Below are 25,423 nucleotides of genomic sequence, written 5' to 3'. Positions count from 1 at the left end.
TGTTGACGTCAGTGCATTGTCCAGATGACGGTGTTAGCAGCTAGATCCGTGTGAAAAACGTTTGCATTGATATACAGGTAATTATGGGCTCAGCGTTTTTAGTCGCTTTCCGCCGGAAGCCGAAATAACTGTAGACCTTAAAAGTATAACTTTGAATATGGCATTTTTCAAATTTTGCGAGCTCCATTGAGAACAGAAACCAGTTTTAAATTTTCGTTTTCTTGAAAACAAGTCTAACAATATATTAAACATAAATCCCTAATTACAGACATATTCATATTTGTTGGTAACAAAGCACGTCGTTTTATCTACTGTATAAGTGCCTGTAAATTAACCAATACTGTGGTTGCATCTGTAACGGTACAGTAACTTGATATAAGCCGTTTTGTGGTTGTTGTCGACGCGTCTTGACCTTGACATAGAACTTGACAGAAAACACTTTGACAAACAACCATGCAAGATGAACTCATTGTTTGACCTTTTGGTGTGGACATTCCCTCATGATTCAACAACGAAAATCCCCTCTGGTTGTCCGGTAACAAAGAACCCATGTCAAAAAAAAAACGTCGGCGGATTTCGCGGACTCATGAGATCAACCCAATAACAATTGTTGGAAACTGCCAGTTGCGTGAGTTATGTATTTTACTGTCACGGTAATTCAAGTTGCCCAAATCGGTTATTAGACTGTTAGTTAGTTAGATCAGTGCTCTTCAACCTTTTTTGGTTTGGTGAACCCTTAAAGTTGTTGTGACGAACACATGCACCCTGTTTACTTAAAATGTAAACTGAGGTAAAAAGCGATACAAAAAAGCATTATGCATATCATCATGTCAATTACACCGAGCGGAGCTGCCGAAGTTCTACACACTGTCGGTGAGAGTTTGATTGATTTGCTACCAACATGCCAAGCATATGTTTGCGAATTTTCTATGAAACATCGGCGAAAAAGCCAACACTCAATATCCTAACATAACCCGCATGTAACACAGACACTATCAAACTTGATACGGGGATAAAACATTGAAAAAGTTTACCTGGGTTATACATCGGTTGAAATCTATATCTTTTTTTCTAATAAAGTCAAAATCTCATGTCCTATTATTTCCCCTGCTATAACGTAACAATCGCCATGTGCGTTACAGTAAAATTGAAAGGCTATTGTTGGTTTGTTGCAATGATTGGTTCATTTTACTGTACAGCGTGGTCGAGTGAGGTGACTTTATTACTGCATAAGGTAAATTCGTTTGTGTTTAATTAATGCGGCAAGGGTTAGTTCCTTTGGGCCGAATAGAATCACCACAGCGCGACCCATATTTTGACCCTGCGCGACCCATGTTTGGGTCGCGACCCATACTTTGAGAACCACTGGTTTAGACAAACAGTACATGCCCATTATATCCATACTCATCTTTTTCATCATGTCCACGTAAGGGAGTTTCAAAGTTTCCACAGAACAAAATGCAGTCTATTATTTTGGACAAAATTTCACGATTTTTTTCCACTTTTTTGTTGTGTTCAATAATTGAAAGTCTATATACGCCTCACTAAGTTTTTCCTTAATATTTACAGTTCCCAAAAGTGAAAGTGAAACATCATTGTCCACATGCTTCTTTGACTTCTCATGTTTTTCTGCTTTCTCACCTATTTTGGCTACATTTGTAAAACCATCTTTTGTCCAGCATTTTTCATCACCTCCAAACAGCAAAAATGGAAAACAGAACAGTGCATTTTTAACTTCACAACCACGAAGCCATTTTTTCTTTTGATACCATTCAGAATTAAAACTGCGTATATATTTCTTGTTGTGGCTGATTCCTGGCTGACAAAGTTGAATATCAGGCGTTGGACGCCCTTTTTTCTTTATACTTACCTTTTCAGCACTTGATAACTGCGAAATCTTAAGTTGCTGAAGCTCACTTACAGTCACCGAATTAGAATCTTGAAAAGCCATGATTAACCTTTCAATCAAAAACTGTAAAAATGATTAAAAAAGAATAACTGTCGTACTGTACGCATATTTCCAAAATGTAATCTATTTCGCATATGGGGCTTTTTTAACCAATCAGAGGGACGGATTTTTGCGGACTTTCGTTACGTCACGTAGGCCGTTGCGTAGTGGTTTACTTTGCGTATTTTTGATGTTGTAAGGTCGTCACTGCTTTTTCAAGTCAAAATAATATTTTATTTTGAAAATATGGCGAAAATGGAAGCATTCAGTACAAAAGTGCAGGTAATGACCAGTATATAATGTATTGCAATAAACTAGATAGATTATATTTTTCTCTTTGTAAAATTACTGATATTATGCACAGCAGCACACAGGCTACTTTCAGAGAAATATATGCAATTTTGTTTTAGATACCATCGCATCGTGAAAGCAAGCAGCAAGATAGAAGTGTTCATGTTTACTAAAATGCAATGCTTGCATGTAATGGCAACAATGAGGGCTGGTCTTTTATATTTAAAGCTACTTTTAAAAGGCTGTATGGCTATAGAGACCTATAATCACCATCACTTACCATACTTTAAATGACATAAATATCTGAAATCAACATACTGCTTAAACTTCCAAAATGTTTACAGTGATCAGCAGTATAATCTTACACTGCAAAAAAAATTAGCTAGCTATGAAGCCAAAAAATAAAAAAGGCTGAATTCAAGCCAAAAATGGTTTGGAATGGCCCATTTTAAAAATCTTTTTAAACATGGCTTATATCAATCCAGTATCGGCTTGTAATGAGCCATGTTTCTACTTTCACACTAAAAGTTTGTTGGCTGAAAATTAAAAATGGTTTCGGCTCATTTCCAGTCAAAAAATAAGGGAAAAATGAGTCAGTACAGTTAAAGGTTGGTCCTTATGGCTCAATAGTGAGCCATTATTTTTTGCAGTGTACTATCAATTCTGTAATGAGTTGACATCTTTTGTTGTTAACAACCTTTGGATTATACAAATACCCAGTTCAAATGCTGTGTTATTTTCTTGTAACCAAGTGTTTGTGGGTGCTATTTTTTTTTAATAGCATATAGGCCCATGTCAGTTGATTTGTTGACCTCTCCAATCTGTCCTAAAATTGTTTTTGGCAAGTACAGAACAATAATTGCCTATGCACCTCCTTCCAAAAAGCACTCATTTAAGTTATGGTGGGGCAAAACACATGTATCAAATCCTGAGGTTCTGTAAAAGATATTTAAAATGTGTAAACGAAAGCTTTCGTGGTCAATAGTTGGAAATAATAAAATGAAATACCATCATTCTATTTTAGATTTTGGTATAGTATGATTGTATAAACATGTTGGAAACCTCACATTAATATCCTTGTCAAAAACTAGTGTTGTTTATATTGGTGTCAAAACTACTGGTTGCCTTGACCTTGTTGTCATTAAAAAAATTTAGGCCTGAAAAACCTTTTTGTTCACTACCAATTTACCTAGTACACCAAATTTTTCATTTTCTGCAGTGTATCCGTTAAAGTGTCCTGTATAAGCCTCCCGAATTGCACTGCCTTCGTGAGTCTTGTGGTCGTATATGTGTAATTAATAAACTGGAAAATGGCAAGCATAATGATGACTTTAAAAAAGGCAGGCATAGTGTTTAACCATAAGCAAGCAGTCAATTTTAATTTGTTGTCTTTTCTTTCCACAAATATCCAAAACCATTTCATTTTTATTAAACAAACATTAATCACATTTTATCACCAATATGAAACAAGTTGCACATATTAGTTTCACAAGTTAACAGATCTTTAAAATGTAACAATACTTTTCATAATCTTTTGAGACAATACATACACATTAAAACATTTTTGGATTGCACTGTGTCAATCTGACACACTGGAATGCACTGCGTCAATCTGAAATAACTTTTTTAAGACCCCAATTATACATTACACATAAATTTTGAAATGCTTGTGTCAGGTCAGCCAGACTTTTTCTGTAGTCTATCCTTTCCGAAGTTTGATAGTTTTGGCAATGTAGAGGTTCTTTTTTTCAGAAAATATACATAAATATATACAATCTCTTGTGAAGATTGTTCTATTGAGTTATGATATGTTCATGATCAAATTAATAATGACACAAACATCGTCGAAAATGCTGAGGCTTAAGCATACTTCCATGCGGCAACAATAAATGTCCTACAATGATACAGCACTCAATCCTGAAATAGTGTGCTTTGGATAAGAGTGGTTGTTGGCAACTGCACTTCTTTATCTGCTACAAGCAACTTGGTCCTATTTGATTGCATTTGTTAAGTTGCCTCGGTGTTAAGTTTGACTTAAACATTTATAGATACAAGGCATAGAGTGTTGAATTTAATTGCACTGGTTTTTTTAGGACTAGAAAATGTTTGATACACATTTATTGGAAATTAAATCGGTATAAATTAGGGCTCAAATAATTAACTTCATTGACATAGCTGTCCCCAATTTGGCTTGATACACGGTCAAAATTTGGACCAACCCCCAGTCGTCAGATTGGTTGACCAAACCAATTTTTTGACAAAAATTCAAGGTCAAATTTGGATAAATTTTTGCTGGTACAAAGACAAATTGGAATTCCAGCTTGTATCAGAGATTTCACATCTGCAGAAAGACTGTCCACTCTATCCAAGCCAATTTGACTATTCTTCTGCTGAAGTTTTTTCCTCCAAAAAACATTTCGGTTCTTTCTTTTGTTACTACCAATCCAGCAAGTGCTTCTACGAAATGTTGTGCTTCTATTTTTTGAGTTTTAGCTGCAACTTTAAAGGTCTATGGTTTTGCCTACACAACAACTAAAGTTCAGTTTTTTTTAATTTAATTACCATTACTATTAAAACTACACGCATAGTACGCTTACACTGGCATCACTATAAACAATGCTATTACCATTAAAACTACATACATATGCTTAAACTGGCATAACTCTAAGCAATGCTAATGAAAAAGCTACACCTGCGAAACGGAACTTAAAATTTAAAATAAGTTGATTGCATGGTTGTCACGCATCGTGTCCTGTGATTGGTCAAAGGCAAAGTGTTCTCTGATTGGTTTGGACTGACGAAGCGGCGGTGAAAACGATACCTGTGATTGGTTAAAAAAGCCCCATATGCGAAATAGATTACATTTTGGAAATATGCGTACTGTACTCATTGTCGAACCTGATGGTACACGTGATTTGCTTCGGCACATAATAAACGCGGAACAGACAACTACTTCCGGGTGCCCAGGTCACACGCTACGTGATTGGTGGAGCGCGAGCCGCAGCACCCTGGCTCCTATTTCGCCCAGCATGTAGCTTTTCAAAGTGCGCATGCGCAGAACCGCAAAACGTCATGAAACGTCTGAAAACTGGAGCTGCAGTTCCAGCATAGATATACATTAGTGTTTCCAAAAAAAAAATTTTTTAATGAAAAAGAAAGGTGATTAGGGCGGATATTATGCTTATTATATATTGATAAGGAATAAAAAAATAAAAATGATGAAAGTTATTTGTAATATTATGGTAGGTTTATTAAGTAAAAATATCTAGGGGGGTGCTGCAGCTCCGCAGCACCCTAGCACGAGCCGCCCCTGTTTACTAACTTAATATATAAACCATTTGACCTTCAAGCATGATTATTTCTGCTTGCAAAAACGGAATAACTTCTCGCACACGTGTTTATGCGAAGTAATTACGGTAAAAATTGTGCGATTATATTTTAAATTCTTCAGAATGAATGAATGAAAAGCATCAACTCAAACTTAATGGTTTTGTCCATATCATAGGTTTGTCAAAACGACAGATTCCAGCCCCCTGATTGGCTGATACCTGAATCCAATCACAGCTGTTAAATTGTTGTTCCTGCGTACGCATTCTGTTTTAATCGGGCATATGCGAATCCACCTGTATGAGTGCATTTCTATATTTCAATGTCTTTAACGTACTATAATACATTGTTTTTTGTTATTCTTTCTGGGCCAAGGCATATTTCTTAACCGACGAAGAGCGAAGACCCTGATTTCCCTTCCTTTTTTCTCCATATGGATAGAAACCATTGTGGCATTTTGTCCGCGTATTTATGTTTTATCATCTTTTCCCTCACTTGTTGTGCTTGTGCAATGAAAAAGATTGTTGCTTTAAATTGTCACCTGTGCAACGAGTCGAAGGATCTCCTTCGTATCCAGTTGGACAAGAACAAACAGCTCGTTCTAAAGCGACAATGCACTCAGCGTCAATCCCACATGGACTGGGGCTGCACAAGTCAATAGCTGGAAATAAATAAAAAATGAACATAAAATTCACAACTGCAATCAGCCACAAATGTTCGTGCCGAGCAGCAAACACTGCACGTTCCTATATAAATCACAGTAAGCTCGGCTCATTAAAGATGTTTTTCTGAATCAGCCGGTCATTAGCCGGTCACATTTGTAGCAAGGCACAGGCTAGCAGAATCGAGCTTGCGGGATTCGGGAGATTTGAATCCATCACAGAAGCAATGTAAAAAGGTTTTGTGCTTTATTTACCTGTGCAACTAACCAATGGATTTCCTACGGTTCCAGACGGACAAGTGCAGACATGAGATCTTCCATCAGTTGTACATTCAGCATTACTGCCACAAGGACTCGGGTCGCAAGGGTCAGTGGCTTAAAACAAATCACTCATATGTAAGTGATTAGAAATTAAACCATCAGAAAACAAAGACATGAGTTTTTTGCTTTCAATATTTACTTATTTGTTTTTCATGGAATGCTGCGCTCTGCCGTACTTTACTTTGGCAGCTAGCGTACGGGTCGGGAACATATAACACTCTTTCTGCTTTATCACTATATTTTGCATCAGTGCCACAACTAATCACGAATAGTATAAAGTCATGGGACATTTGAAAACGCTTGTGCTTTTGTTTGCCTGTACAACTAACCAATGGATTCCCTTCAGTTCCAGACGGATAAGTGCATACATAAGATCTTCCATAAGTTGTACATTTAGCATCAGTACCACAAGGATTCGGGTCGCAGGGTTCATTAGCCGAAAACAAATCATTCCCATGTAGGTAACAAGAAATGTGGCTTTTATGTCTATTCCCATTTTATATATTCTATGTTCTATTTACTAACATACTTTACACACGCAGTTGGACCTTCTGTTTTTGTTTGCAAAACAGAATGGGTCCCCGCACAAGTGTTTATGCGAATCGGTTACGGTTTATGCAAAATGGTGCGATTATATTTAGATTCTTTAGAACAAATAACAACGTTTTGCCTTAATTATAGAAAACCTATAGATTGCTTCTTAATTTTATTTTATGCTAAAATTAGCAAGCCACGCTGTGAGAAAGGTTTGAAAATTCGTCCTGAGTGTTTTACTAATGGCGATTCCAACCTTTCACCACAGTTTCGGTGACAAGCACTTTATTGGCATATTTACCCACACATTTTTGCCCCACCTTCCAACAAAACTGAAAATGGGTGGACTTACTGTCATTAAAGTACACACAACCAAATTAACTAAATGACGGCAGAGTGACATGTCAACCATAACGCCTATCACCGTTTAAAATGTAATACCGCTATAACTAGATACTTTCAACCTATAAGGTCTCATCAGTGCAACTGATATAAAAGTTTAACAAACTTACATAAGGAATTCCATTGAGCCAGAGAAAGAGATATCAAACTACACAGCACAAGTAACACCTTCATTTCGTTCGCTTTGCTCCTCAGTTGAGAAATGCGTTGCACTGGTTTGACGCCGGGGTTTTAATACGCTCTGCTGGTTTCACCCCGAGCCCACATTTCTTTGTGGTGTGACTCATGACGTCAGCTGACCCAAAACAACAACAACAGCGTGTGGTTCGGCAAACATGTCAAAGTGTGTATACTAAACAGTAAAGGCAACTTGGTTTTAAAGGAAGATAAGATCAAATCAGTGGCGGCTCGTGCCTGTAGTGATCGATTGTTTATGTTAATGTTCGCTGATGAGTCTCAATATTGTAACCGCGTCACTACAAATTAAAGAGGTATACCACCGTCCTTAATCTCCCAAGCTCCTGGGCTTGTCAGGACCAAGTCCTGGAAACTCCACACACGTGTCTTGCACTTCAGTTCGTTTGTTTATTACTTCAATGCAAGTAATTGAACAGTAAGGCAAAGAGTTAACTGCAGTAAGACTAAAACTGTTATGAGCCATTACATCAGCGGTACGTTTTATAAATTCATAGCACGTGACATTAACTGTACAACTATGCTTTTGCCGTTGGCGCTTGCACATTTTCTCACACACAAAACAGCGCCAAATTTACCGCACAATACCAAAACATACGATTAAAGCGGGTAAACACCAGATAGCAAGGTCGAACAACCTCCTAATTTAACTGTAACAGGGAATATTATCAACTCGAGCAATTTAGCAAGTAAAACCAGCTAATTTGCTAAACAATTACTGCAAAGTTTGCACAAATTATGACGTAATCGCTACAAAATACCCCACGCCATGTTTTTAGGCAATGGGCAATATATGGTCATTGCGTTTTAGGGACAATAAAATGACACACAGAATATTTACAATGTAAAAGGGTACAATTGACAATTTGTTGATTTCTGAAAATTTCTGGATCAACTTCACAACAATAAACACGTAACAGCACAAATATGACAATTTGAGCAGTAGACATTTGAAACAGTATGAGCATATACATTCAAAAACAAACAACATTCAATTTACACCACACCAATTATCAAACTTGATTATCGCATTTCGAGCGTAACGTTTTGTGTTTCTGGAGTTTGATTGTCTCCAGGAGTCAGACATCAGAATTGTCCGAATTTGGTGTCTGTCAGAATGGTGAATTTGAATGTTCGCTGCTTTTGATCGCAATAGTGGTGGAAAATCACTTCGCTTCTGAAACAAGAATAAAACAAGCAGTACATCGAAATAACAATGATACATTAAGTTCTACAAGCTCCTTATTTTTTTATTTTTTTATATGTTTTTTTTTTGGTAATTTTTTTTTTTTTTTTTTACATGCAAGCAAATACAACAATTTATACAAACAAATACAGCAATTATAAATGGCAAAATTGCAGTTTTGAGCAGCACATTTATCGCCTAAAAATCGAATTCATTGTTATCTGTTACAATTATTGGGCAGGCAATAAATTTCGCAATTAAAGCGGTAGTCTTGGCTGACTAAACTCGACAAAATTGTACAAAAAAATACGTTTGATAAAGTAGAACATGAAATCAAGTTGTGATTTAATGTAGGTATGCCCCCAAGCTAGCCGATGTCGTGACTAAACCTTACATTAGAGATGGTACTCAGGAGTATATTGATATAAGTAATCATTCGCATATAGTATTCATTCCTCGTGGGAAAGTAATAAAAAGTACGTACGTGTATCGAGCCATGCTCGGAAGCTGCGACAAGCTTCGATTGTTCGTTCTTTTGTAATAAACAGAAACGCGCCTATAGTTGGCGTAGTAATGCAATAATAAGAAAGTAATCACCGCCTATTTGGCGTAGTAATGTAATCATCAGAAAAGTAATAAAGACCGCCCAGTTGGCGTATCATGCAGGAATAAGAAGAACAATAAACGCCTATTTGGCACAACATGCGATGTAGTAGCACGGTGGCATAAACAATATATTCCTATGGCTAGGCTAATGGACAGTACCTACACAATTTGGTTGTTTTTATGGTTAAATTATGTGTTTCTTGAAGTCAGGCGCATGAGGTCTAGAAAGACCGGTACAAAATTCTTTGTGCGCATATAACGTAACATAGGTTGTAAAAACATTTAGGCCTACTTTTGTTTAAAAAAATGCATACAAATAACAAATCAGCCAAGAATAGCACTTCAATATTTGCTCACCTCGTTTAAGAAAAGACATCGTACTGTGGTGTAACTGATCGTACGATGATATAGAAACATGATACGAACGGTGAGAAACAAAAATGGTCGACGTTGATGACAACACATAAAATACAGTTTTCTGCAAAAAGAAATAAAATGTTTGTAACTTTTCAGCTTAAAGATACTGTCCAGAAATTTCGACGGCAAACTTGTAATTCTTTCGGTCGCTTGTCGTAAACTTTGCTGACATCACTAGAGCGTTTCTCAAGTTATTATTCGTTAACAGCAAAAAAAATTTTTTTGTAAGTTCTCCTCACTCGAGCGGCACCAAATTTTGTAGTGATCGATTGTTTATGTTAATGTTCGCTGATGAGTCTCAATATTGTAACCGCGTCACTACAAATTAAAGAGGTATACCACCGTCCTTAATCTCCCAAGCTCCTGGGCTTGTCAGGACCAAGTCCTGGAAACTCCACACACGTGTCTTGCACTTCAGTTCGTTTGTTTATTACTTCAATGCAAGTAATTGAACAGTAAGGCAAAGAGTTAACTGCAGTAAGACTAAAACTGTTATGAGCCATTACATCAGCGGTACGTTTTATAAATTCATAGCACGTGACATTAACTGTACAACTATGCTTTTGCCGTTGGCGCTTGCACATTTTCTCACACACAAAACAGCGCCAAATTTACCGCACAATACCAAAACATACGATTAAAGCGGGTAAACACCAGATAGCAAGGTCGAACAACCTCCTAATTTAACTGTAACAGGGAATATTATCAACTCGAGCAATTTAGCAAGTAAAACCAGCTAATTTGCTAAACAATTACTGCAAAGTTTGCACAAATTATGACGTAATCGCTACATGCCTAAAATTTTTAGGGGTGCTTCTCCAAATTTTAACCTTTATTGAACATATATAAGTTGGCAATATATAGAAAAGCTACATTTCTAGTTTTCTAGCCATCGTTTTGTGTAGAAAAACAAGTAATACAAATCTTAATTAGAACTCCATTGTGACGTAATTTTTGTTACGCAATAATGTACACGAGTGTAAACAGCAGACCATATCATTTGTGTATTTTGTTAACTTGCACAGCGACGGGCCAAACACAATAAAGTGGAACAAAAACACACGTGACACAGACTCAAAACGAAGCGGTTGTAAATACGGTAAAACACAACAAGAATATAGAAAAAAAAGTAATGAGTCGAAAAAGGTCGAAGTATTTCAGTTAGATAACATTAAAAAAAATGGTCATAACTTGTAGTCACAGTCAGCGTTTTCAACATATTTTATGACACTTCACGGTTTTTTGTCAGACAAAAAAACTAGCCATACATCTGTTTACTGGTATCATAACTGACAAATTTAACAACCACTATACATTTGTATCAGAACTTGTTTATTTTAGCATCTTTTCTTTGAATGTTTGTGTACGTGTTTAAATTTAAATCATATTATTAAACCTTGTGCTTCCTTTTTACAACCAAAATGAATCATAAAGTTATAGTTTGGGCATGATAATTAATAGCTTCTTTCTTGATTCCAAATGACAACTAAGAAACTGTTTTTCTATTTAGTACTAGCACTGCAAGTGCAAGTCTTTTGGAAATAATGGTGTTCCAAACAAAGGTTTGCATCCTTTTCAGTGTTAAAAAGAAATGTTTTGCGTTTGAAGGACTCATGGAAACAACAAAGGATTTTTCATCCTAGTCATTTAACTTGTCAAAACATCATCTCTAGATTAAATATTTTCAAAGTAATCACGAACATCAGATCTACAGAAACATTTTCATTTGAGTAACTAGCTTTTCTTTGTCAACAATAGGATGTGCTTGGTGTCACTACTATCTTGTCTGTAGAATGTTCATTCTTAAGAAACACTTCCTGTGAAGCAATTTAGCAGCTACTGTTTAGACAAACAGTACATGTCCATTATATCAATACACATAATTGCACTTGGTTGCAAATTCTGTCCACATGGTGTGTTAAGAAACCAAAACCTTAAATTGTCTTCACTCAGATATTTTAAAAATCCTGTTGCTTCTGCAATTGTTTGTTCTGCATTAAATATTGCCTGAATTTCAGTGAGGCATTTAACTTCACAGTAACAAATTTATTTTTTCTTTAGTAGAATCAAGAACTAAAACCAAGTATTTCTTGTTGTTGCTTATTCCTACATGGCATTGGAGTAGCAGATGCCATATTTTCTTAAAACTTTTTAATTCAGTTATTTATTATGAAGGTTAATCTTGACTTTTCAGATGACCTTTTTTTTTCAAGGTGTTAGATACACTTATTGGGGTCTAGTGTAGGGTTGCCATATTTTGTGATACACAATCCCTGACAAAATTTATCTCAGTTGCGTTAACCCAGTGGTTCTCAAACTTTTTCGTTATTTTCTCTAAATGGTCCCTTTGCCACTATTTCCAGGGCGTGCGGTCCTTAAGCCTGGTACGTATTTCAGAAAAACGAAAGTTAATTGCAGGATTTTAGCTAGTTACGCGAAATTCTGCAAAACAATGATCCAAATCTGACTTTAAAACATTTAACGTTAAACATTACAATTTGTGCGCGAACAATTGCATTTTTGTTAATTATCATGCAATAAAGCCTATTGTTTAGCAATGGAGACGGTCGATTCTCATATTCACTTCGATTTAAACTTATTCATTTGCACAAACTGACGCCAAATAAGAACATAGAATTACTTTTTTCTCACGGAGCCCTAAAGAACCGTGGACCCCAGTTTGAGAACCGCTGCGTTAACCTTTTTGCGATCCAAATACTTAGAATATTCGGAAGTCACACGGACAGCGACACTAGAAAACGTTCGATACGATACTCTGATGCTTGTCAATTTACTTTCTGCGTAGGCTTCTGTTTAGTTAAGTTTATAAGGCTAAACTCACTACTCTCACTATCTTGAAACAATAAGCATATATATCAGGTCGCCAACCTTTACCACTCTAAAAACCATTCAGACCAATATCAAATTTTGACATAAAAAATACCTGGGAGCCGAGAAGGCCTTTTTAAATTTGAAATACAATGCAACTGTAAAAACGTTTTTAAATCTAACGAAATTCGACTTTTTGTTGTTAGTTGGTTCCTTGCATATTATAGGTGCACAGTTAACGCAAATGAAATTTCCCACGTCCCCACGTTAGCATCGAACGCTGTGTTTTCTTGAGACGCGGATTTTTATTTGTGCATTTAACGCGTATAGTTAGACGCCGCCAGTTTGCCTCTTCACGTTCATGGTTTGAACGCGGTTGTAGCTAACTACCCGAAATTTTCTCCGTTGGTACATTTATTTCTTAGTATATTTATATTTTTTTCTTAAATTCCTGACTTTTAAGTACATTTTAACATTTCTCCCTGACGCAAATTTAAACCATGAATTCCTTGAGATGTCAGGGAAAATCCTGACGTATGGCAACCCTAGTCTAGTGTACAATTGTACGTACATAGGTTAATGACGTCACAAAATCATGAAATTACGTCACAACGTAGTTCAGCCCGTTTAGGCCCGAAAGTTTTATTGACAGGCGTATAAATTAAAGCAGGGGTGTCCAACACGTGGCACGCGGGCCAAAAGTGGCACGCAGAGCATTTGAAAATGGCACGCAAGTTTTTGCACATTCAGATGGTTATCATAGGATTTGTCAGGCAATTAATATTTTTCAATTGATTCTTTTGGGCCTTTATTCTAACTTCAGTAAAGATGATTAGTATCAAGGTTACACAAATCCACTAATTAAATTGGTCGTTTTTAGACTCGATCCGTCTACTTTTAGGCGCTTGAAACTGTCGAATTCTGGATAATTCCAGACCTTTATGCTGTCGTATTATATCCCATGTTATGGATTCTGCGCTTTAGGCGACATGGTATGCTATAAAAGGTTTCTGGAGTATCATAAACAAGTTTACTCGCGTTCGACAACACATTTTTTTCTACCGTTAAGACGTTTGAGACATGGTTTGGAAAAAGTACCAAACTTTGGCACGCTAGTATATTTTAAAACCTAGGTTGGCACGGCGGTGCTTTCAAGTTGGACACCCCTGTAGAAAAGACGAAAACAATCAAAAGACCAAAATACAATTGGTCTTAAACATAGGGTTTTAGGGCTGACATTAGGTCAGGACCAGCAGCTGGCTACTTAGCTCGCTAAGCATATTGAAAAAAATGCCGATACAAGTGTAAAGTCATGCCCGTTCAAGCCTGATTTTCATGAAACCCAAACATGACCCGAACCCGGCCTGTGAAGCCAGACCCGACTTACAACTCTGCTACAATACCACCAGTGTTGTAAGGAAATTTATCTTTTAAACAATTCAGGTTGATTACTGAGGTAATTTTCACATAGCAGGTCTATTTATAAAAGAAAGCAATGTTTAGAAGATCTATTAATTCATGCAGGCCATTTCATCGTCAAATTGTGCTACCGTGTAACTAAAATATATTTTGGTGGTCAAAGCGTTAGGAGAAAAACTATGTGTCGTCCCAACAGTGTTTTGTTTTTAATCACTTAACTTGCTTGTTGCAAAAAATGATTACGTAGCAAAACACGAAAGATATAAGCGGAAAGCGCGAAAAAAAGGTGGGAGCATTTCATGGATACCGACAGAAAAGAATGTGCTGTACATCATCTTCTTCACATATCGAGTTACGTGCATTACAAGTATGATGTGCGGTAAATCAGATTCAAAAGTTTCCAACAATTTCAACGACCAAATAAATTCTAAACGACCATATAATGTGTTTTTAACTGCAAAGCTAATCAAATATTAAAATAAACTGCGATGTTTGTGACACTCGAAACGAATTTATGTTATGTAGCATAATGCTTACACAAAACACAATAATTTTTAAGCACAATCCAAAATGTATACTTTGTTTTTTCTGATACTATTATTTGAAAACAACTGTACCCGTGAACTATAAACGAATCTTAAATTTTTTTTTGTTCAAAAAAAAATATAAATATAATCTCTCAATATATAATCTCTCACAAACCAGTTGCATAATTGCAATGTCACCTTGCTTATGTGACGTCATAAGCATAATGACCTCTTCTTTTAAAACAAGCTCTCTGATTCAAACTAATGATGCACCGAGGTTTCGGTTGGCCAAAATAAGTTTCGGGGCGAATTTCTTTGAAAAAGTTTTTGAAAAAAACTTTTATTTTCCCAATACGAAACATCATAAGTTGACTAATAGCTGTATCTATAAAATACGAGCCAACACTGCAAAAATTTGTCTGAAAAATATTACAAGTTTAGTGAAGCTTCTGCATTGTGAAAGTGATTTTGGATTGTTATAATTAAGTTTACTCGCATCAACAACACAAGGTTCAGTTGTAAACATCCATAGAAATAGGAATTTTAGGTTTATGGCCTTATATTCGTTTTCGGCTCGAACCTTTTTAGGCAGGTTCGATGCATCACTAATTTAAACCACAACCCATTTTAAAATGTGACAGTATACGTCATTTTCCTTTCCTATTTCTAATAACATTGTTTAATTCGAATCTAGACACCATCGAGTTTTCTATAAAACACCTTTAAAAATGCGTAGCCACTGCCAAAAAAGTGGTAAAATTTTCTCAAAAACGATATCGGTCCGACGGAATAGAAAATGTCATCAAGTTAAAAATATCATTCACTGCAAGTTTTATAGTTGCAATCATAAACGGATAAAATTTCCTAATCCAACTTCAGTTTCCAATTAACGACCTGGCAAAACTAGAAAGAATACAAAAAGAAAAGTAACATTAATTATTTCTTAATCTGTGTCTTAAAATAGTAGACACCCTATGACGATCTCGGATTAGCTTTGTTTTTTTCAATGATATTAATGCAAAAGTAACAGTGCTTCTATGTCCTTTGAAAGACAGTTGATTTTGTTATAGTAGCACTGCTGCTTTAGCAATATTATTACTGAAAGGTTAATGAAGGTCGAAAATATTTTCTTTACTTTTGTTGATTGAACGCTTCTATATTGTGCGTTTGATATAATATAAAAAATATAAAGCAAGCAAACACAAAAAATCTTGAGCAAAATTCGAGAGACAATATGCTTTTTCTTGGTGCTAGTTACCTATACATCTGACAAAGGCATTTCCAAGCGCCCCGGGTGGACAAGTACAAAGTGGAGATTCCTGTTCGATAGTGCACACGGCATCAATTCCGCAGGGAAAGGGATTGCACAGGCTAACAGCTACAACAAAAGATTGACATTTTATACATAGTCAAACAACTTAAATCTTGGGATTGTGACTTATAAAGTTTGTAAAGGCCCCAATATCGAAATAAAGTTAGTAGTTTGGAATCTACTTATCGGAAAATATAAAAATGTTTATTAAATGTTAAGTGGAGAATTCGTCGAAAAAGGTGAGCAGCTTTTTCTCGGCCTAGTTCTCAGTGAGTACCATTGAAGTGGCTTAAAGGCAAGACCAATACTTACTACATTAATTTTTGAACAATTTAAATTCTTTAAAAAATTTACCGTCACAACTTTTAAACGGAAGTCCTGCAGTTCCGGGCGGACAAGTACAAGTGGCAGTTCCTTTATCAGCTGTGCACACTGCATTGGTGCCACAAGGACTAGGGTTGCATGGGTCAAAAACTTTAAAAAAAATGACATTTGGTTTCAGTGTTCTTCGAATAGTTTTTTAGTTTCAAAAAACTTTATGATTTTTTAAGTTATATTGTATTTGTATTTGTCGTTGGTGTAACATCGTTGAAGATTATGTTATGCAAAAAACGCTGATGCTGGTTTGTTATCATTATGACCAATTCATTTTTTCGCTTACCATTGAGATTGTAAGCCGCAGCTTATAAGGTTCTTAGGGTTCACATTTTTATGTCGAGTTGAGATTTTTTCAAACGCTCTGTTTATTGATAAAAAAATGCGTCCAAATTTGTTTCTATTGGTGTATTAATGTCATTTATTTTTAACCACCGAGAGGGAGTTATCGTATATTTCTCGTGTAAAATATTCTTAGTTTTTGTTTGTCACTTTACAAACTATAATGTGCCTGCCTAAAATGTCCAAAAACCCTTTACAAAATTAGCCTTCAGGTTATTTAGAACATGGTTGGCCTAAGATGCAATATGTTTCAGGTTGTTTTAACCATCCAATTACTTGCACAACTTTTTGACGGTATCCCTGTAGTTCCAGGTGGACAAGTACATGTAGCTGATTGTTGATCGACTGTACACACCGCACCAATACCACATGGACTGGGAATACATGGATCAATCGCTAAAACATACAGATTTCATAATAAGTAAGTTGTGTGTTTCGTGCAATTTTAGTTCCTGTTTAACAAAACTTACGATTTTGTCAGTAAGTTTGTTAAATTTATTTAAACGTTTGGTTTGATTAAGGAATACGAAAAGCAAAAAAATGCAAATCGATTTAGGTTTTTTAGTTTAATTTACCTAAGCAAGAGTCATACGGATCTCCTGTATTTCCAGGTGGACAAAAACATAGAGCTGATCCTCCAACAGTGGTACAATAGGCACCGTTGCCACATGGACTTGGTTTACATGGATCAATAACTGTAATAACTGTTTGATACGCATACATAAAAAAAGCTCCAACCATTTTATTACAAGTTTCTACTTTCATTTACCTAAACAACTGGTATACGGATCTCCTGTTGTTCCAGGTGGACAAGAACAGACCGCTGTTCCACCAACATTTGTACAAACGGCCCCGTTTCCACATGAACTTGGTTTACATGGATCAATAGTAATTGTAAAACCTGTTTGCCACAAGTAATGCTGTTTGGTCGTCAGCAACAGATTTTATGTAAAGCCTCAAACAAACGTAATAACACAGAGACTTTATTCAATTTTTTTAGTCCGACTTGATTGTGTTGTACCAAAGTTTCCATTCAAATGAACTCGAAAAGCTAGTGTTCATTTTTTTATCTTTGAGAAAAACACTTCGTATGGGTAAAACTCTACGCATACAATATAGTTAGTCATTAAAGTTACTTGAACGTTCTATTTTGTTTCGTAAACCTGTAAACAAAACTGATAAAAAAGTGAGAACATATAGCCTAAACTACATGAAAAATGCAACCCGAATCAATTTGTTAACTTAGGCCTACAAGGTTTTGCAAATACTCGAAGCAAGTTTTTCTTTAATTTACCTAAGCAACTGATATATGGATCTCCTGTAGTCCCAGATGGACAAGAACATACAGCTGATCCTTGAACATTTGCACACTCGGCACCGTTTCCACATGGACTAGAATTACATGGGTCTGCTGTTTAAAAAAATTAAATCGTAGAGTTCACAACGTATAACCAAAACAACACGGCATATTATTTCGATGTGTAAATGATAAACTTTTTTTTATTTCCACCAATTGGTGAAATGTGAGGCAAACGGTTCAATCTTATTTATGTTTGGTTACACAATGAATCAGATCGCACGGGTCAGAAACTAAGAATCATGTTTGGAAGTAGAAGTCTGAAATATACTCTTTGGGAATTTTTTATTAGTTTTTAGGTGTGTAGAGTAAATGTAGATAAAAACACTTTAGAAACCACTGGATTTGGTGGTCAACAGAGAAGATTGCAATTAAGATCCGCATTGGCATGGCAACTATGTATGTTGCTAATTATTCAAGCAAATATATTCAATAACAGAACAAAGCCATTAGGTCTTGACATTTTTTATAACTTCGTACCTGATGCGCAACTAACCATCGGATTTCCTATAGTTCCAGGTGGACAAGTGCATAAAGGAGATCCCTGATTGTCTGAACATTCAGCATTACTGCCGCAAGGATTGGGATCGCATGGATTAGAAGCTAAAACAGAATGGTGACATTTACAAAAGTGGACACAACTCAGACCATCATTAGCACAAACGTTTCTATGTTAACAAAATGTTTTGTTAATTCGTTGCACATAAATCTAAAACCTAGTTCTAACTGCCTTAGTTTTTTTAATTATGATTTTATGTAATTATGTACAATAATGATACCTAGGTAATAAATGTTTGATTCTTCAGAAAAGTTAAGTAGAATATTGATAAACAATCAAATATTTAGACGTTATTAAAACATAGGCGATAAGTAGATATCATTGATCATGTTGGAGGTTTGGGATTAATACATGTCGACTTTGGTTAGGTAAAAGTAGAAAAAAATTTTCACAGACACGATGCATGTTTTGCACGTTATACAGTCTATCGTGCTTTAGCCTACTCAAAACTGTTGATGTACATATTAACAACAAGCAATAAACTAGTGAGTCGAAAACAAAATGAAAATATGCATAATAAACATCATCAGCAATAATACGTTTTTTCACGATTTCGTTGAATCTTCAACATCGAGTCTGTGGATTTGTTACCTGTGCAACTAGTGTACGGGTTGCCATTATACCCAGCTAGACAAAAACACAAAGGCCGTCCTGCTATATCATGGCATTCTGCATTTGTGCCACAAGGACCAGGGTTGCACGCATTAGATTCTAAATATAAAATAATAATATGTTAAAGTGACCCTATAAACTTCCTTGCACAATTGTACTCGGGATTTTTGCATTTTCATTTTCCCACTAATAAATTACTTCCACAGAGGCTTGGATTTTATGAATCATTAGCTAGAAATAACGGTCCCAATGTAACTGATCATTGAAACACGAGCAAATGTAGTCATGTTTACTTTTCACGCGAAAAGTACGTGTATGTTTGCTAATACGATCTACTGTACTTTACTCAAATTTATGATTTATATTATCTTTAAAGTGTATTACATGTAAATCTTTAAAGTGTATTACATGCAAAGACATGTAATATGAAATGTTATGATACAAAAATAGCCGTTTTAATATTTTGTTGTTTTTTGTTTAATTACCTGTGCAACGAGTAAACGGATCTCCTACATATCCAGATGGACATGAACACACAATTCGCCCCGATGCAACACGGCAATTAGCATTAATTCCACATGGACTGAGAGTGCACAAGTCAATAGCTGAAAACAAGTCAAAGAATATATCTCAACGACATTGACACGAGTTTTGGGTTTAATTAAGTTACCTTTGCAACTAGCATACGGGTCACCAGTATATCCAGATGGACAGGAACATACAACCATCCCCGATGTATCACTGCATTCTGCATCAGTGCCACAAGGATTACGGTCGCATAGATTCTCAACAACAGCTGATAAACAAATCATGGATAATATAAGATCATAAGCAATGCAATAGCTTTTTGTGCTTTATTTACCTGTACAACTGACTAACGGATTCCCTTTGGTTCCAGACGGACAAGTGCACACATAAGATCTTCCATCGGCGGTACAATCAGCGTTAGTGCCACAAGGACTCGGGTCGCATAGGTCAGCAGCTGAAAATAAATCATTCCCATGTAAGTAACTAGAATTGTGGCTTCTCCATATATTTTCATTTTCTATTTTCTATGTCCTATTTACTAACTTAATATATAAACCATTTGACCTCCTGACATGATTATTTCTGCTTGCAAAAACGGAATAACTTCTCGCACACGTGTTGATGCGAAGTAAATGCGGTAAAAATAGTGCGATTATATTTACATTCCTCAGTAATTAATAGAAAGCATTAAATCAAACTTAAAAAAGCTTCGCCCATATCAACGGTTTGCTTGTGTCAGTTGTCAAAACGACAGATTCCGGCCCCCTGATTGGCTGATACCTTAATCCCATCACTGTTGTTAAATTCTTTGTTTTTGCGTATGCATTCTGTTTTGATCGTGCCTATACAATCCACCTGCGTGAGAGTGAATGCTATGATATATTTTGATATTTCAATCTCTTTAACGTGCTATAATACTACAAAACTAAATTTTCTGGGCCAATGCATATTCCTTAACCGACGGAGAGCGAAGGTCCTGATCCCTCTACCTTTTTCGCCATATCGATACAAACCATTGTGGTAATTTGCCCGCGTATTTATGTCTTATCATCACTTCCTTTACTTGTTGTGCTTGCGCAATGTAAAAGATTGTCAAATTGTCACCTGTGCAACGAGTCAAAGGATCTCCTTCGTATCCGATTGGGCAAGAGCAAACAGCTCGTTTCGAAACTATACGACAATCAGCATCAATCCCACATGGACTGGGGCTGCACAAGTCAATAGCTGGAAATAAGTAAAAATTAACACAAATTCGATACTGGGAACAGCCTTGATGAGTTCACAGAACGCCTTATAATACGGTGTAGCTGCAGCGCGTTCAGCCAATATCCAGTAATTACGCCCGCCACTATTATGCACTCCACGACATTTTAATGTTGCACAGCTGTTCCCGGCTTGGTGATTGTTTTAGTGCAATTGTGTCGCTATATGATTTCTTTCACCAAGCGAAAAAAACTCAATTACAGTAACAGAATACAACTTAAAAACTTTGACAACGAGAAACAAATATTACTTATTGATTTTCAAGCAATGCTCTTTACCGTACTTTGCCTTAGCAGCTAGCGTACGGTTCGCCAGTACATCGGGGTGGACAGGAACATACCACCCTTTACATCACTGCCACAATCGAAACAAATTACGAATAGTAAGGTCATGAGACATTTAAAAACGCTTGTGCTTTGGCTTACCTGTACAACTGACTAATGGATTCCCTTCAGTTCCAGACGGACAAGTGCAGACATAAGATCTTCCATCGGCAGTACAATCAGCATCAGTACCACAAGGGCTCGGGTCGCAGGGGTCAGTAGCTTAAAACAAATCATTCCCATGTAACTAACTAGAAATGTGGCTTTCCTATCTATTCCCGTTTTATATATTCTATGTTCTGTTTACTAACTTACTATATACACACAGTTTGACCTTCTATGATGATTGTTTGAGTTTGCAAAAAGAAATGGGTCCCCGCACATGTGTTTATGCGAACTGATTGTGGTGAAAATGGTGCGATTATATTTAGATTCTCTAGGACAAATAACAACGTTTTGCCTAAATTATACAAAAAAAACAAGGATTGCTTCTTAATTTTATTTTATGCCAAAATTAAGAAGCCACGCTGTGACAAAGGTTTGAAAAATCGTTCTAAGTGTGTTTTGCTAATTGCGATACCAACTATCAATAACTTTTCACCTTGTTGATTCTATTGTTCCGTTTAAACAAAGAGTTAAATTGTCACCTGTGCAACGAGTAAACGGATCTCCTTCGTATCCAGTTGGACAAAAACAAACAGCTCGTTCCGAAGCGACACGACACTCAGCGTCAATCCCACATGGACTGGGACTGCACAAGTCAATAGCTGGAAATAAGTAAACAATTAACACAAATTCGTAACTGCATGGGATCAGCCCTCAGTATTCATGCAGACCAACGATTACGGCACACGCATAAATAAATCACAGTACGATCCTCCCACTGAAGGCGTTATACTAAATCCGAAAAATAATAGCATTCCCATATGGTAAGACACAGGCTAGAAAATTCTGGAATAAGGTGGAATTTAAACCCACGACACGAGTCTTTCTGGGACTAGCTAAAAACAAGTCTGTGTAGCTACCGCTCGTACGGTGTAGCTATGCAGTCAATGCGATGTAGCTGCAGCCAGTTCAGTCAATATCGATTAATTGTGCCCGCCACTTTTTTTGCACTCCACAACGTTTTAATGTTGCGCAGCTATTCCCGACTTGATGATTGTTTTTTAATGCAAATGTGTCGCTATGTTTTCTTTCACGAAGCGAAATAAACTTAACTCCACTCAAAGAATGTAACTTAATAACATTGACAACGAGCTCGGTTATTATTACCTGTGCAACGTGTGAACGGGTCACCAGACGTCCCAGATCGACAACGACACACAGCAATTCCCAAATTATCACCGCATTCTGCATTAGTACCACATGGGCTGGGGTCACATGGGTCAATCGCTGAAAATAAATTATTCCCATGTAAGTGATTAGCTACTGGACCATCAGAAAACGAAGAAATGAGTATTGGTAGACAAATATTTACTTATTGGTTTTTCAAGCAATGCGCTTTACCGTACTATTTCTTGGCAGCTAGCGTACATGTCGCCAGTATATCCCGGTGGACAAGAAAATACCACCCTTCCTGATGTATCACTAGCATGATTGTTTTTGCTTGCAAAACGGAATGGGTCCCGCACATGTGTTTATGCGAACTGATTATGGTGACAATGATACGATTATCTTTTTATTTTTTAGAACAATTAACAACGTTTTGCCTAAATTATACAAAAAACAAGGGCTGCTTCTTAATATTTTTTTATGCCAAAATAAAGAAGCCACTTTGTGACGAAGATTTAAAACATTGTTGTGGTTTCGATGACATGCATTTTATTGCTATATTTAACCACAAAGTTTTGCCCGACGTGTACAACTTTAAAATGGTTAAATTTAAAACCATCCTCCGAAATTGAAAATACGTGGGCTTGCCATCGTTAAAGTACACACAACCATATTAGCTATATGGCGGCAGAGTGACATGTCAACCGTAACGCCTACTACCCTTCAAAGTGTGACACAACTACAACTAGCTGTTTGGAACAAAGAGGTTGTAAATTCTTCACCTGTGCAACGAGTCAACGGATCCCCTTCGAATCCGGTTGGACAAGAACAAACAGCTCGTTCCGAAGCGACACGACACTCAGCGTCAATCCCACACGGACTGGTGCTGCACAAGTCAATAGCTGGAAAGAAGTAAAAATTAACATAAGTTCATAACTGGGATAAGCCCTGAATATTCATGCCGAGCAGCGAACACGGCACACTCATACATAAATCAAGGTACGCCCGGCCTATTAAAAGCGTTATACCGAACCAGACGATTAATAGCATTTCCATATGGCAAGACACAGGCTAAAAATGTCTAGCATGCGGTTGGATTCGAACCCACGACAGGAGCCTTTCCAAGTCTTGCTGGCAACACGTTACAGAATATAACTTAGTAACATTGACAATCTTCGACACTGTGTAATTTGTAATTACCTTTGCAACTAGCATACGGGTCACCAGTATATCCAGCTGGACAGGAACACACAACCATCCCCGATGTATCACTGCATTCTGCATCAGTACCGCAAGGCCTACGGTCGCATAGATTCTCCACAACAGCTTGTAAAACAAATCATAAATAATATAAGATCATAAGCAATGTAATAGCTTTTTGTGTTTTATTTACCTGTGCAACTAACCAATGGATTTCCTGTGGTTCCATATGGACAAGTACATACAGGAGATCCCTGATCGTTTCTACATTCAGCATTAGTACCACAAGGTCTAGCACTGCACGGGTCAGAGACTAAAAAAAATTAAAACAAAATCTAAATAATGTCATACCGATTTTACACCAAAACAAACACATGCAGAGAAATCAAAACATAAATGCCTAAGGCGCTATAATGTGCCGAAGCAGGAGGCTGAACTTCGGCGAATCGTCAACACAAGATGGTTGCAGGCTAAATAACTAAAAGAGGTATAAACCTAAATTCTGTATAGACTAAAAAGACAACAATACTATCAGTAAAACGTTTATACTTACCACAGACAACCTTAGTCGTGGGTAGAAACCTTCCAAACACACAAGTTTTGGTGACAGGTTTTTCCAGTTTGTAGTTGGGTAAACATTTGAATCTTATCTTTTGACGAAAGCTGTAACTAGATTGCAATGGAAGGTAGTATCCAAAATTTGGTCTCGCAGGTGGTTTGCATTTGACTAAAAACAAAAAAATCAACGAGAAACAACAACAACAGTTGTGATGATTGGAATTTAACTGTCATGTTTTACCCTTTCTATACATACAAAATAACTTACTTATTAAATAGAGTTAACATAAAAGGTTTTACACTTAAAAGTAACTTGTGAAATTGTTTTTTTTTTAATTTAAACAGTTTGCTTTACCAAAAACTTTCTAAACTATAACAAACTTAGAAGCTATATCTTACAGACAATGCACACTGTTTCAACCTACAAATTCTCATCGGTGCAGCTGATGTAAAAGTTTAACAAACTTACATAAGGAACTCCATTGAGCAAGAGACAGAGATATCAAAGTACACAGAACCAGTAACACCTTCATTGCATTCGCTTAGCTTCTCAGTTAAGAAATGCGTTGCAATGGTTTGACGCCCGGGTTTTAATCCGCTCTGCTGGTTTCACCCCGCGGCAACATTTCTTCTTGACGTGATTCATGCCGCTTACGTCACAAAATCGTTGCATCAACATCACTGTAGCCGTCAGCTGACCCAAAACAACAACAACAACAACATATCGTGGTTTGGCATACTAGTCAGACTGGATGACTACTACTAGATTTAAATGTTTGATATGGAAGGTTTGGCCCTATAATTGTATTTGGTGTGATGCTAAAACAAAACACATTCGTTGTTTACAACATTTGCAGAAGAATTCACTTTATTGCCTCCAAAGAAGCGCTATCGTTCTGGTTAGCGAAACGTCATGAAAAATACAAAGTTTCCTGCGAAACCAACGAATGATGTCTTCGGAATGCAACCTGCTATACGAAACCTTTGTTTTATGGATTTGTAACCAGGAATGGAATTCTTTTTTATAGACCTAGCAAATATCCAAACAATGGTTGCCAT

The 25,423-nt window shown here is 36.5% G+C and overlaps 1 protein-coding gene and 1 long non-coding RNA gene across 5 annotated transcripts; one reads left to right on the top strand and one right to left on the bottom strand.

Annotated features, from left to right (window-relative positions):
* Nucleotides 1–1,998: 1,998 nt before the first annotated feature.
* On the top strand, nt 1,999–3,562 carry LOC145230290 (uncharacterized). The gene is made up of 2 exons (XR_013860618.1): nt 1,999–2,230; nt 2,359–3,562. It is a non-coding gene; the product is annotated as an uncharacterized LOC145230290 (long non-coding RNA).
* A 10,756-nt stretch (nt 3,563–14,318) lies between these two features.
* Nucleotides 14,319–24,924, bottom strand: LOC145230248 (uncharacterized). 4 transcript variants are annotated; one of them, XM_080095627.1, is made up of 21 exons: nt 24,834–24,924; nt 24,360–24,533; nt 24,000–24,119; nt 23,807–23,932; nt 23,389–23,508; nt 22,607–22,726; nt 21,982–22,101; nt 21,437–21,556; nt 20,853–20,972; nt 20,083–20,202; nt 19,891–20,016; nt 19,706–19,825; nt 19,200–19,319; nt 18,530–18,652; nt 17,987–18,103; nt 17,462–17,593; nt 17,268–17,396; nt 16,969–17,088; nt 16,330–16,449; nt 15,922–16,041; nt 14,319–15,566 (listed from the first exon to the last, which is right to left on the bottom strand). In XM_080095627.1, the coding sequence occupies exons 1-21, from the start codon at nt 24,895–24,897 to the stop codon at nt 15,550–15,552; spliced, it is 2,448 nt and encodes an 815-aa protein (XP_079951753.1). In that variant the 5' UTR covers nt 24,898–24,924; the 3' UTR covers nt 14,319–15,549. The 4 variants fall into 4 exon arrangements, with proteins under 4 accessions (XP_079951753.1, XP_079951755.1, XP_079951756.1 ...); XM_080095629.1 differs by lacking the exon at nt 24,834–24,924 and adding an exon at nt 24,790–24,814; XM_080095630.1 differs by lacking the exon at nt 22,607–22,726.
* Between the last annotated feature and the right edge of the window lie 499 nt (nt 24,925–25,423).

Source organism: Phallusia mammillata, chromosome 5 (genome assembly GCF_965637545.1).
Source record: "Phallusia mammillata chromosome 5, kaPhaMamm4.hap1.1, whole genome shotgun sequence".
Lineage (NCBI taxonomy): Eukaryota > Metazoa > Chordata > Ascidiacea > Phlebobranchia > Ascidiidae > Phallusia > Phallusia mammillata.
The sequence above is the reverse complement of the archived record's forward strand: the minus strand, read 5'-3'. Positions and strand labels throughout refer to the sequence as shown.